General features: G+C 37.9%; 1 protein-coding gene across 1 annotated transcript in view; it reads left to right on the forward strand.

Annotated features, from left to right (window-relative positions):
• LAMA3 (laminin subunit alpha 3) overlaps positions 1 to 12,522 on the forward strand; it is a gene marked incomplete at its 3' end in the record, with an annotated part of 133,459 nt that overhangs the window by 54,724 nt on the left and 66,213 nt on the right. The window contains exons 25-33 of the mRNA XM_083357591.1: positions 1,792 to 1,883; positions 2,450 to 2,621; positions 5,285 to 5,411; positions 5,498 to 5,637; positions 6,751 to 6,866; positions 7,022 to 7,233; positions 7,740 to 7,944; positions 10,396 to 10,540; positions 12,143 to 12,283. Of these exons, the coding sequence (XP_083213717.1) occupies positions 1,792 to 1,883; positions 2,450 to 2,621; positions 5,285 to 5,411; positions 5,498 to 5,637; positions 6,751 to 6,866; positions 7,022 to 7,233; positions 7,740 to 7,944; positions 10,396 to 10,540; positions 12,143 to 12,283 (1,350 nt within the window). The remainder of the gene's footprint in view (positions 1 to 1,791; positions 1,884 to 2,449; positions 2,622 to 5,284; positions 5,412 to 5,497; positions 5,638 to 6,750; positions 6,867 to 7,021; positions 7,234 to 7,739; positions 7,945 to 10,395; positions 10,541 to 12,142; positions 12,284 to 12,522) is intronic.

Below are 12,522 nucleotides of genomic sequence, written 5' to 3' on the forward strand. Positions count from 1 at the left end.
CATGAAAGACCAAGTCACCTTCTGTTGGTTTGCTCATTACATTTTATGCTGTTCTAATTCAAAACAGCTGAATCTAAGCAGTTAACAAAGCAGCATACAATAAAGAATAAAGTACATATAATATTAATAAATCAAAATTGCAATAAAATCACAATAACAAGAATACGGCTGCAGCAACCTCCAAGTATCCTCCCCACATCTCTCTACTCATAAAACCTGTTTTCTCCATGTCTGCTTTGATGTCTGTCTTATAGCTTTACCCAGTTGTCATGATTCTTTCTAGCTTTCCTCCTTTACTGCCTGCCCATCTCATTTTATATCCTTCTGTCCATCAATGGTCCTGCTCCCAACCCCAAATCCAGCTTTTCTACACTTCCAGCCCAAGACTCTTCTCTTTTCCTTCCATCTTTACTTCTTGTTAGCATTGCTACAGGGACTGAATTCAGAAGACGTACAATGAGAAATATAAATGTAAATGTATATAACTGTGTGAATATTGTGTTTTATCTGCCCAGGTAGTCTTTGTAGGTAGTCTTTATTCAGCGACAATACTGAATAAGGACTTACAATAAGGAGTTGTCATTGCAGCTGTTGTATTGTCTCTGCGGTCACATGATTGTAATTCAGTTGCTTGGCAACTAGGTTACAATTATCCCATGGCAGTGTCTTACAGTCATGTGATTGACATTTGGACACTTTACTGCCAATTTCCAACATGTCCATGGGGAAACTGACAGGAGTCATAAATGATGATCACGTGATATCACACCTAACAACTATGTGAGATTTACCTAACAATGGCAGATGGAACTGTTGGAATTGCCTAAGTCAATGCAGACACATAGAATAGCAAAGTTGGAAGGAGCCTTTGGATGTCTTATAGTCCAACCCCCTACAAGAGACAAGTTGTCATACTTTTCAACTGCAACGCTTAGTAATGGGGTAGCTGGTTCTAGTCACTGTCATTAACCGAGCACTTCCTGTATATAGGTATATGATTGTATATACATGTTTTTATGAATGTAGAAGAAAACTCGAAGCAATTAGTTTCAGAGTCTCACTTGACCATGTAATTTACTGTGTAGCTCTGGGCCAATTCTCTCTCTCAGCTTACCTAGAGGAAGCCCCCACATGAGCTACCTTGAGCACTCAGAAAAAAGTCAAGTTGTAAATGTATAAATAGTTTTTCTGGAACCACAGAGTACACTAGATAAAACAATCACTTCTCTAGAGATTGCTCTCTTTGAAAGGTTCAAATATGGTAGTTTTATTCTAGGATCTTTACTGCCACCTTTTGGGTATTTGACAATTCAATCTTTCTGTGTCTTCCTTCTCTCCTTAACAAAAGCAAATGAGCTGTCTAAGACAATACAGTGATTAAATGTTGGCCAAGTTAATCTCATGTAATGAGTTCCTCTCTACACACCATGCTGCACTCATAGTACACTCACACATCCTTCTACAAAAAAACTGTAGGCAAAGCTTTACACTGGGGTTCTTCAAACTTGGCCCTTTTACGACTTGTGCCAGCGTGCCTGGCTGAGAAATTCTGGGAGCTGAAGTTCACAAGTCATAAAAGGGCCAAGTTTGAAGACCCCTGGTTTACACCAAAAAGTCCTGTGCTCACAAGTCTCAACATACTATGTTAGCTTTTAGCTAGAAAGTGTTCTTATCTTTACTTTTTCTAGAAGCATAAATAGAAGTTTAAATAATATTCAGCCCCATTTTCAATGCTGCTGTTAACCTGTTAATGGGGAAAAAGTTAACAGGCACATTGTCTTTCTTTCCTAGCACAAAATTTGCATTATTCCAACTGAGGATTTTTCTCTGGACTTTGTGGAACCTCAAGTTTATTGCATTGCAACATATACCCGTGGTTTAAGGTAAAATACTTCCTTCTCTTTTGCTTTCTTCAGAAGTGAACTTTAAGACTTAAAAGTCTTAATATTCTCAGTTTGCTCAGCAGTTTGCAACTATTTACAATGCCCATCATGCAATGCAGCTGTCATTCCATTACTCTTCAGATATGAAACATTGATTGAATTAGACTTATTTAATCTTAAGATTTTCCAATGTTGCTGATACTTTTGTTTAATAGGTAAATTATGCCATTTTGTCTATCAAAGGATTCACATTCAAAGAATAATTTTGCTATTTAAGTCCCCATACGGTAAAAACTTTTGGGTGTGTCCTAAATGCTGACTGTACAGCTGAACTTGAGTTAATCCAATTCTCCTGATTCACACAGCACACTGAACTTGCAACTAACTATGTGGCAAGGATTAGCACAACATGCTAGGGTAAATGTTATGCTGGTTTGCAGTTTGATTGTTGTGGGAACAGAGTTATTGACCTCATGGTCTATACTTTGAGGCATATTTTATTGAGTGAGCATTTTTAAAGCATGCCATATTTGACAATTATTTGGCATTTTTTTCTGTCTTTGAAGTGCCTCCTGTATACCATTGCAATATGAAAAGCCTCTTGAAGCTGTAGTTTTGGATGCTCGCAGGAACAGTGAAGTTGTAGTAGGGTCAAGACATGTGGTCTTCGGGGATTCACTGAGTTCTCCTTTATCCTCTTTTCATTCAGCTAATGGTGTGACTCTGTCTTCCTCACAGGTAATTTACCTTTTTCATTAAAGGTAGAAAAAGTATTGGTTTGTAAATATTAATCTTACTTGCTATGAAATTGAAGGCCTATAGCTGAAGTTAAGGGTACTTCCCTTAACTGATTTTCAAGAAGCTGACATCTAGTAAAGAGTTCCTTCTTGATGTAGTAGCTCAGACGACTCTTGAAGCTCATATTCCATTTGGCTCTTTTTATAGATGTTATGATTTTTGTATATGATCAAGTTTAGCCATTTTGTCACCTGACTTTGGAGAGGAATACCTCGTGACTTTCTGTTTATATCATTAGAAAGTCAGCATTTATTTATTTATTTATTTATTTATTTATTTATTTATCTGTTTATTTATTTATTAAATTTATTTGCTGCCCATCTCATTTTGAAGTGAATCTGGTCAGCTTACAGCATTAAAATGGACAAATATGGAGTTACAAAGATAAAAAATATAGTTGAAAGATGGGAAGATAAGGAGTAGGATGTGCAGGGTAGATCTGGTAGAGCTAAGTCTCCAGGACCTTATGGAAGGTCAGACGTGTAAGAGCCAATCTCGTCTTACGGGGTAGAAGGTTCCAAACAGCAGGAGCCACAGCAGAGAAGACCTTCTCTTGGATTCCACCAGCTGAAAATACTTGACTGATGGGGTCTGGTTGGGGCAGGTCAGTCCCATTGGGATGAGATGGTTCCTCAAGTATCCTGGACCCATGCCATGCAGGGCTTTAAAGGTAATACCAACACCAACAATATTTAATATTGTTAAGGTGTGTCTTATCCTATATAAGCTAGAGAGTGATGGATTTTAGAATTTATAGTTGTTAGTATATGGTTGTTTATGATTGCCTTTTTATATATATATACCTTGTATTTAGCTCTGGGAAGTCGGGGGGGGAGGGGGGGTGGAGGGAGAGGGGGAGGGAGGGAGGTTGGGGGAGGTAGGGGGGGTAGTAGGGAGGGGGAAGGGGGGTTTTTTAAAGGAAAACTGTATTTTAAAACTTTTCAATAAAAAAAAGGTAATACCAACACCTTGAATTGGACTTGGAAGCAAATCAGCAATCAATGCAGTTCGCAGAGCAGTGAGGTAACATGGGCCACCCTAGGGGCCCCAAGAACAGCTCAGGCCACCATTCTGTGCTAATTGAAGCTTCCAGATGCCCTTCAAAGGTGGCCCCATGTACACTACATTGCAATATTCTAAATGTGAGATGACCAGGGTTTGAATGACTGAGTGTAGGGACTTCCAATCCAGGAAAGGCCACAACTAGTGCACAACACAAAGTTGGTTTGTGACTGTCACCTACTCTGCGAGCAGAAATTGCATCTCCTAAGTTGCAAATAGGGTCTGTCTGGGGTAGTGCAACCCCATCCAGAATTAAGGTAGTTAAAGTCCTGAATCTTGAAGCTCCATGCATCCAAAGCCATTCAGACTTGCTAGGGCTCAGCCAAAGTCTGTTGTCCTCTATCCAGGCCCCCCACAGTTTCTATGCATCAAGAGAGGGCAGCAACAACATTACTTGGATCACTGCGGTGGAGATGATACCTCAACCTCTGATGGTGAATGATCTCAGTCACCAGCTTCATGTAGATGTTAAACAGGAGTGGAGAGAGTACTGAGTCATGCGACACATCACAAAAAATCGGCCATAGGCTGGACCTCTCACTTCTTAACAGTGCTGACTGAGCCATAAGAAGAGAAGGAGAAAAGGGCACCATGTTGAAATTTCAGGAAGTGGAAAAAAGGACTATAATCTTCTGCCAGGAGATGATTGACTATTTAATATTGCTTAGTTTATAATAACATTTTACTATGAGCCACATTATATCAAATTTCTGGAAAATTTTTAACCATGTTGAAGGAAGAAGTTTGACAGAGGACAAAGAATGGAGCTTTACCAACAATCTGAGAATGCTCTATATTGGTGTTTGATAGGTTGCTTTTATTTACAATGTGAGCTTCTATAGTCTGATAGAGAATTGTAAAAAAGAAGAGTAGTAAATTGTTATTATGATTTTTCCTTCACAAGGTGCAACTATTTGAAGTTTCTAAAAATAGCAGAAGCACCATACAGTTGAAATATCACACTTGATAAGCAGGTTAATTTATTTGTGTTCCATTTTAGTTGTAAGTAATTTCCTGGGAAAGAGAGGGTTTAAACAAAAATGGGTCAAAAAGTTTTTTTTATTAAAGTCTAAAGTTAAATGGGACGTGGTGGCTCAGTGGGTTAGGACGCTGAGATTGTTTGGCGGGTCGAATCCCGAGTGCTGCGTAACAGAATGAGCGCCTGTTACTTGTCCCAGCTTCTGCCAACCTAGCAGTTCGAAAGCACGTAAAAAATGCAAGTAGAAAAATAGGGACCACTACGGTGGGAAGGTAACAGCGTTCCGTGCCCCTTTGGCATCTAGTCATGCCGGCCACATGACCACGGAGACATCCTCGGACAAGCGCTGGCTCTTCGGCTTTGAAACGGAGATGAGCACCGGCCCCTAGAGTTGGAAACGACTAGCATGCATGTGCAGGGGAACCTTTACCTTTACCTTAAAGTTAAATGTCTTCCACTTCATTTTAGTATTAAAGCAAGGAAACATTTGTGTGCAAACATAATGTTTAGTGTTCACTTTATGATGACCAATATATTAATTTCCACATATTTATGTTGATAGAACCAAATTACCCTGAATGGGAGAGTTCCACATATAGGCCAACATGTGATCATTATACATTTTTACCAGCCAGAAAATCCAACATTTCCGGTGCAAGTATCAGTGGATGGAGGACAACTCTGGTCAGGTAACAAAGACTTAACAATGTTTTAGATTTCTTTTAGGACATTTGAGTTTTCATCGATTAGATGTGTCCTTATCTAACTGTTCTAGGTTCTTACAATGCTTCATTTTGTCCACATACTTCTGGATGTCGGAGTTTGGTAATGTCAGAAAATCATATTGAATTTGATATCCTTAAACATGATATCTCAATCACCATGAAAATTCCTAATGGAAGAACAATGATATTGGTAAGTTTAAAATATGCTTAATTTTGAACTGAGATAGAGACCATCCAATTACAGTTAGCTAAAGCTTTGACCAACCTTCCATATCTTGCCAAATGTGTAAAACTGCAATTAAGAGTTTCTAACCTTGATGTCAATAACTGTGATAGCTGCAAATCTAGCTCAGAACTGTATTTTGTTTGACCTATGTATATACTACTAAAACTTTTGTGTCTGTTTCATTGTTTGTAACCTTCAATTGGACAATTTTGGAAAGTAAAGGGCAAGAATTATTAAACCAAAGTAACTGTAACCCATGACTCCTGTGGGAATGAAATTTGGGAAAGTTGTTGCCACTTCAACATCACAATGTGGATGTTCTGGTCACCGTAGCCATGTGATCCTCATTTTCAACATTCCCTGAAAGTTTCCCATAAGTCAATGGGGAAGCCAGAAGGAAGTAATGTGATTGCTGACACTCCCTGCCACCTTCCCACTAGCGAAGTCTTTGCTTGTGGAAAGCTTGCAGAGAGAAAGTCAAGGGAGAGTATGGTTGCAAGTTGTATCCACTACCTGGCAGCAATCACTTACCTGCCTGCTGATTGATAAATAAATAAATAAATAAATAAATAAATAAATAAATAAATAAATAAATAAATAAATAAATAGAAAGAAAGAAAGAAAGAAAGAAAGAAAGAAAGAAAGAAAGAAAGAAAAAGAAAGAAAGAGTTTCTCAAATTCTCTACCAGCTTCCCACAAGTCAGTGGGAAATTGGAAGTTGCTTTTTCTCCCAAGCAATTTCATTCCCCTTTCAAGATTTGCTCTGGGAAAGAGGTTTCCTAACAATGGGGGGAAGAGGGGGTGCCAGGGAGCTGTAAGAATGAGAGAGACTAAGGCAAGCCCCGTTTAGGAATGGACATTCCCTCCATTCATAATTATACAAATTTTTAATATAATTATATATTAAAGTTGCTTTAAATAAATATTAAATAAGTATTTTAAGTTTTTTAAAATCTTTTTAGAAGTTAGGTGCAATGCAAGCACTTTATACCCTTCAAATGCATGGAGACAGTCTGGAAACTGTACTTCAATACTTTAGCTTTCTAAAATATGCTATTTAATTTTATCATTTTAAAGGAGCATATCCTGGTTGTTCCAGCACATAGCTACAGCTATCCACTTCTTCATAAAGACAGTGTGATTCGGTCTTCAGATTTCATCAGCCAGTGTGGTGGCAACAGTTTTTACATTGTGTAAGTCACTGAATATATATAAAAAGAAAGATGGATTATGCATTATGCTAAAGGCATACTAAATAAACACATACTATGTAAATGAAAGTGAGCATAGCCTTTTTAATAGTGGAAGTCAGATGTGCTCTCCTTCTATCTCTCCCTCTGTTAAACAGTCCTGGCAATTCTTCAGAATTTTGTCGAAATTCAGCTCGATCACTTGTGGCTGCTTTTAATGATGGGGCACTGCCATGCAATTGTCACAGAAAGGGTGCCACCAGCCCTACTTGCAACCCCGAGGGGGGGCAATGTGACTGCAGGCCACACGTCATCGGTCGCCAGTGTAGCAGGTGTCAGACAGGTTTCTATGGATTTCCATTCTGCAAATGTAAGTAGCCATTCCAAATGGGGAGAGGTTACCCACTTTTTGAAATGTTGCCCAAAGAACTGAATATTTTATTTTGTTCTTGATTTCATTCTGAATTTAAGGATTTTGCTCTGGGTTATTCATTAAAAACTTCCTGCTTTGTTTGGATGTAAAGAGTGGATGAGGAAAACATTCATTCATACCTCAGCTTCTTAAACTGAGATGTAATTATCCAGGTACTATCAAGTACCTGAGATTCATCTCTAATGTACTGTATTATTTCTTGCTCAGTTATGTTAAGCAGCTATTTTATGTTATTTACATAACATTGGCGGGGGAACCATGCATTCGATAAAAATGACTACTATTTGTTGAGCATACCTATATTCAGATCAAGCTTTCATTTTTTAAAAATGAATTTTGGAATGAGATGAAAATAAGTTCTAGTGGATTTTTGTTCCAACAAGAACAATGTGTGTAATTCAAATATTTTTTGAGTAGAAAATAATTTGTATTCTTGTTCCCAGCTTGCAGCTGTGGAAGGCGTCTTTGTGATGATGTCACTGGGAAATGTCTTTGTCCCCCACAAACTGTTAAGCCTAGATGTGAAGTGTGTGTGAGGTTGCACTTTGGATACCATCCACTTATTGGCTGTGAAAAATGCAATTGCTCAAGCAAAGGAGTTATCAGTGCTATGAATCCTGAATGTAATAAAATTGATGGGCAGTGCAGGTAACTAAGTTTTTCTATGATGGAATGAATCTTGTTTTTGTTTTTGCACAGAAAGATGCTATAGTTAAAATATTGGACTTGGGAGTTCATTATTTACTCTGGATCAATCTCTTATTCTCAGTCCCATCTCCTTCACATGATTTTTGAGTGTGGTTTACCAAGGATTTACTCCAAGTTAATTCTTGAGATGTTCTGTATGAAACATGGGCTCTGCTGTTTTTAAGGACAATGACTAATTACTGGCCAGGCAGCCCAATAGTAAAGCTAGGGAGCCTTCCATTGTGAAAAGTACCAGAAGTATTTTACTTCCCAAGGTAATACCATGAAATGAAAGGGGTTAACATTGGAACAGCAAACAATGTTTTATAGGCTGTTTTGTTAGGACTGATTTTGTTTCAGCTATGCAGCTAGCTTATGTATCTGTCTTTAGATACATTCACCATAGCTCAATGTTTCTCAAACTTGGCAACTTCAACATGTCTGGACTTCAACGCCTGGAATCCCCACAATCCTGGCTGGGGAATTCTGGGAGTTGAAGTCCAGATATCTTAAAATAGCCAAGAGTGAGAAACACTGCATTAGATATATTCTTCTACTAACAAAATACCTGTGCCTTAGCATATTGCTAAAATCCTACTATAAAAAGAATTGGATTGCACTTATCCTAAAGCTGAGAGTGACCTTTTTATAATCTTTTATTTTGTACTAATTAGTAATTATTTATAATTATAGAAAAACTTTATCTGACAAAGTTTTGTTTTAAAAGGAAGGACAACTTGTTTATTGAACAACAGATTGCTTATTTCAGTACTCTGGGTACCAAGTGGAGCTAAAAAGGGGGAATTCTTCCATGTACTTATGCAAATTACTGTAGAACATAAATATGATTGGATACAGTAGCAATGTATTTGATTGGATATAGCAGGGTATTAGATATGTAGTTAGTTAGGGCCAAGCTATGAGATGGGAGCAGAACTACAAACATAATGAATAATTTGAAACAACATTAAAAAAAACAAGATCATGGCATCCAGCCCTCTCAATTCCTAGCTAATAGATGGGGAAAAAATGGAAGTAGTGACAGATTTTATTTTCCTGGGCTCCAAGATCACTGCAGATGGGCACTGTAGCCAAGAAATTAAAATATGCTTGCTTCTCGGGAGGAAAGCCATGGCAAATCTAGACAGCACACTAAAAAGCAGAGACATCACCATGCCAACAAAAGTGCGTATAGTCAAGGCTATGGTCTTCCCAGTTGCAATGTATGGCAGTGAAAGTTGGACCACAAAAAAGGCTGAGCGCCAAAGAATTGAGGCCTTTGAACTATGGTGCTGGGGAAGACTCCTGCGAGTCCCTTGGACTGCAAGGCGATCAAACCGGTCAGTCCTAGAGGAGATCAACCCTGACTGCTCTTTAGAAGGCCAGATCCTAAAGCTAAAACTCAAATACTTTGGCCACCTAATGAGAAGGACAGACTCACTGGAGAAGAGCCTAATGCTGGGAAAGATTGAGGGCAAGAGAAGAAGGGGATGACAGAGAATGAGGTGGCTGGATGGAGTTACTGAAGCAGTAGGTGTGAGCTTAAGAAGATGGAGAGGACAGGAAGGCCTGGAGGAACGTTGTCCATAGGGTTGCGATGGGTCGGACTCGACTTCGCAGCTAACAACAACAACAACATGGCAGTAGTCTTCAAACTTGGCCCTTTTAGGACTTGTGAACTTCAACTACTGAGGAAATCTGGGAGTTGAAGTCCACAAGTCATAAAAGGGCCAAGTTTGAAGACCCCTGATCTATGGGGTTTATCTTAAACTATCCTTGGTTTCCAGAGCCCTTCTAGTATTTTTCCTTATCCCTTCAACATTCTTGATCTTTCTGAATGTTTTATGGCTAAGCTGACAATTGATTTTTCTCTGAGAAAATGTATTTGGAAAAGGAGTGTTGTACCTATATATTCCAATGTCATTTTCCAGGCTACATGATGATGTAATACCTAAATCAATGTTAAGTTAGTTCCACAAACTTTATGTTCCCAAGTTATAATATTTTATTTTTGTTGCATCAAAACTTATCATCCAGTATACCTTTCTGCTTCTCACTTTCAAATGATTTAGAATGATTCCTTTTAAGTCTTTTGATACAATACACAAATGATAAATCAGAGATCTCTAGCATCATATCTGTTTTTAGTTTGGGGCATAGAAAATAAAAGGAAATTTGCTAGCCACTAGAAAAGAAATGCAAAATGTCATGCTTAGCAAGAGGTTTTTAAGGAATGGATATCCACTCAACATCTAGGGCAGGTTTATTTTTTACAGGCATAAATCTAACCCTGCATCTACAACTCTACTACTTTAATACTTTAATAAAATCTGTCCTATGCACCAATCACATCTCCTGGGGGGGGGGAACCTTTTTCAGAAGTAAATTTCGGCCTTTGTTTTGTTGTTCAAGATGTCGCTCAGGAATAGCAGGGCGGCGGTGTGATCATTGTGCTCCTGGTTCTTATGGCTTTCCCCACTGCAAACCTTGTAAATGTAACAGAGGAGGAACGGAACCAGACATCTGCAACCCACAAACAGGAGTTTGCCTCTGTAAGGTCAGATGCTTTGACATTTCAAAGTTTGTGTGATTATTTTATGTGCACCTTCTTATTCAATTGTAAACATACTCATTCTCATAATTATTTTTAAAAATAATATACCTAGACATTTGTCTCTAGAAGTTTTAGTGTAGTATATTGTATAGATCTATAATTAGGTGACACGGATGAGAATATGGTTGATTTTTGAGTACAGACTGCATCTCAGTTCTTCAACTGCATTTAGTAGGAATGTGGAAGAACTATTAAGAAAAGGTTGAATGGGTTTATTTATAGATTCTCTGTTATTGTAAACAAAATATTGCTAGGAAGTCCCCTAGAGTTATTGACGAGATCATACACCTCTGTTTTTCCAGCAGTGTATGTGTCTTGCCTAACCTATTTTGTGAATTGAATAAAGGAAAATATGTTGCATTGTTCATTCTAGATATGAATGGGGGCTCACTGAGTGTGGAATTAGGTTTTTGGGAACTGGCCAATCAATATTATTTAGCTGTGATCTCACATTTTAATAACATTTCTGGAATATATGAATTGTTCACTTGATGCCCTAACTATTGTCAAAATGTGATAATATTTCCAGAAAAACTTTCCAAGAGTTGCAATGAATAGTACTTAATTGGTAGTTAGTAATAGGATTAATGATTGGGCATCAGTCAGCACCATATTTATTTCTCCTTATCAACATACCCAGTCCACTTTTTAAATCAAAAAGGCTCTTGATGAATGCAGCATCAATTTTCTTCCTCTACTGATCAAATTCCTCAACTATGTATAATACCAGTGCAAGACAATTTATTTTCCATTCAGATTCCTGTAACTGTTGCAATACGATCAGAATCAAAGCAAAATGCTGAAGTGCACATGGACACAATTGCTGCGGTATTATTAATGCTCTGTGTTGTGCGCTTATTGAATATGTGAGGTGGGCAGGCTTCTTCGCAACAGTCTTTATAGTCTATATTTTTTACTAGGAATGCAGGAAGGCTTTGGATTTTTTAAATTTTCTCATTAATTGAATGATCAGTCCTTTTTGAACTAAAGTGAAGAGAAGAATGTAATTACCAACCTTCCTAATATTTCAGAGTTCTCAGTTCAAAAAGCATTTGAGAATGTACTTATAAATATGTCTCAGGAGAAATATATTAGAAGGGCTTATTTATATGCAAATCTGTAGGTTTTTTTTTAAAAAAAATAACGGTAGGATAATATGGAAACAGAAAAGAATAGATGCATTTATTAGTGCAGATCAGAAACAGATTTTTGGTTTCTTATGATTTGATCAAGAATATTAGGTGCATTCAGCGTGAATCATTTAAGTCACACAGAAATAAAATTTGTGTCAACAGACTTCAGAGATGCCTGTCTGGAAGGCCCTTTATTTAAACTGATAACTGCATAATGGTGGTGGCAATGGCTGTTACGTACTGAACAGACAAACATTTTCCTGACGAAAGAGATCATTTTAGTAACATCTATGCTATTGAGTATTGAAAGACCATGGACTGTCTTGAAAATTGACAGCTGTTTTTCTCTGTATATATTAACTGCAAAGTTTTAAGTGGAAACATTTAATGACTTATTCCAAATGACTTATAGGAGAATGTTGAAGGGGTGCAATGTGACATGTGCCGTTCAGGATCGTTTTATCTGGACCCTGCTAATCCCGAAGGTTGTACTTCTTGCTTTTGTTTTGGAGCAACTGATATTTGCCACAGTACAAATAAACGTAGAATCAAGGTATGCAATGCTACACACACACACACACACACACACACACACACGCACGTATATATATTCTTTGGAGGAGACTACTGGATCAGATAGATGAATATATGTGATTGGAGTTTTGCTTTGTAAGTTAAAAGCAGTGATGTGATTGAGACTGAAATGAGCAGCAGACCTCTGACTGTAGGGTGGCCAGGGGATTGAACTGGCTGCACACAAATCAGTGGTGGCTTTCCAGGTCCCAAATCTGT

This window comes from Vipera ursinii (genome assembly GCF_947247035.1).
Source record: "Vipera ursinii genome assembly, chromosome: 3".
Classification (NCBI taxonomy): domain Eukaryota; kingdom Metazoa; phylum Chordata; class Lepidosauria; order Squamata; family Viperidae; genus Vipera; species Vipera ursinii.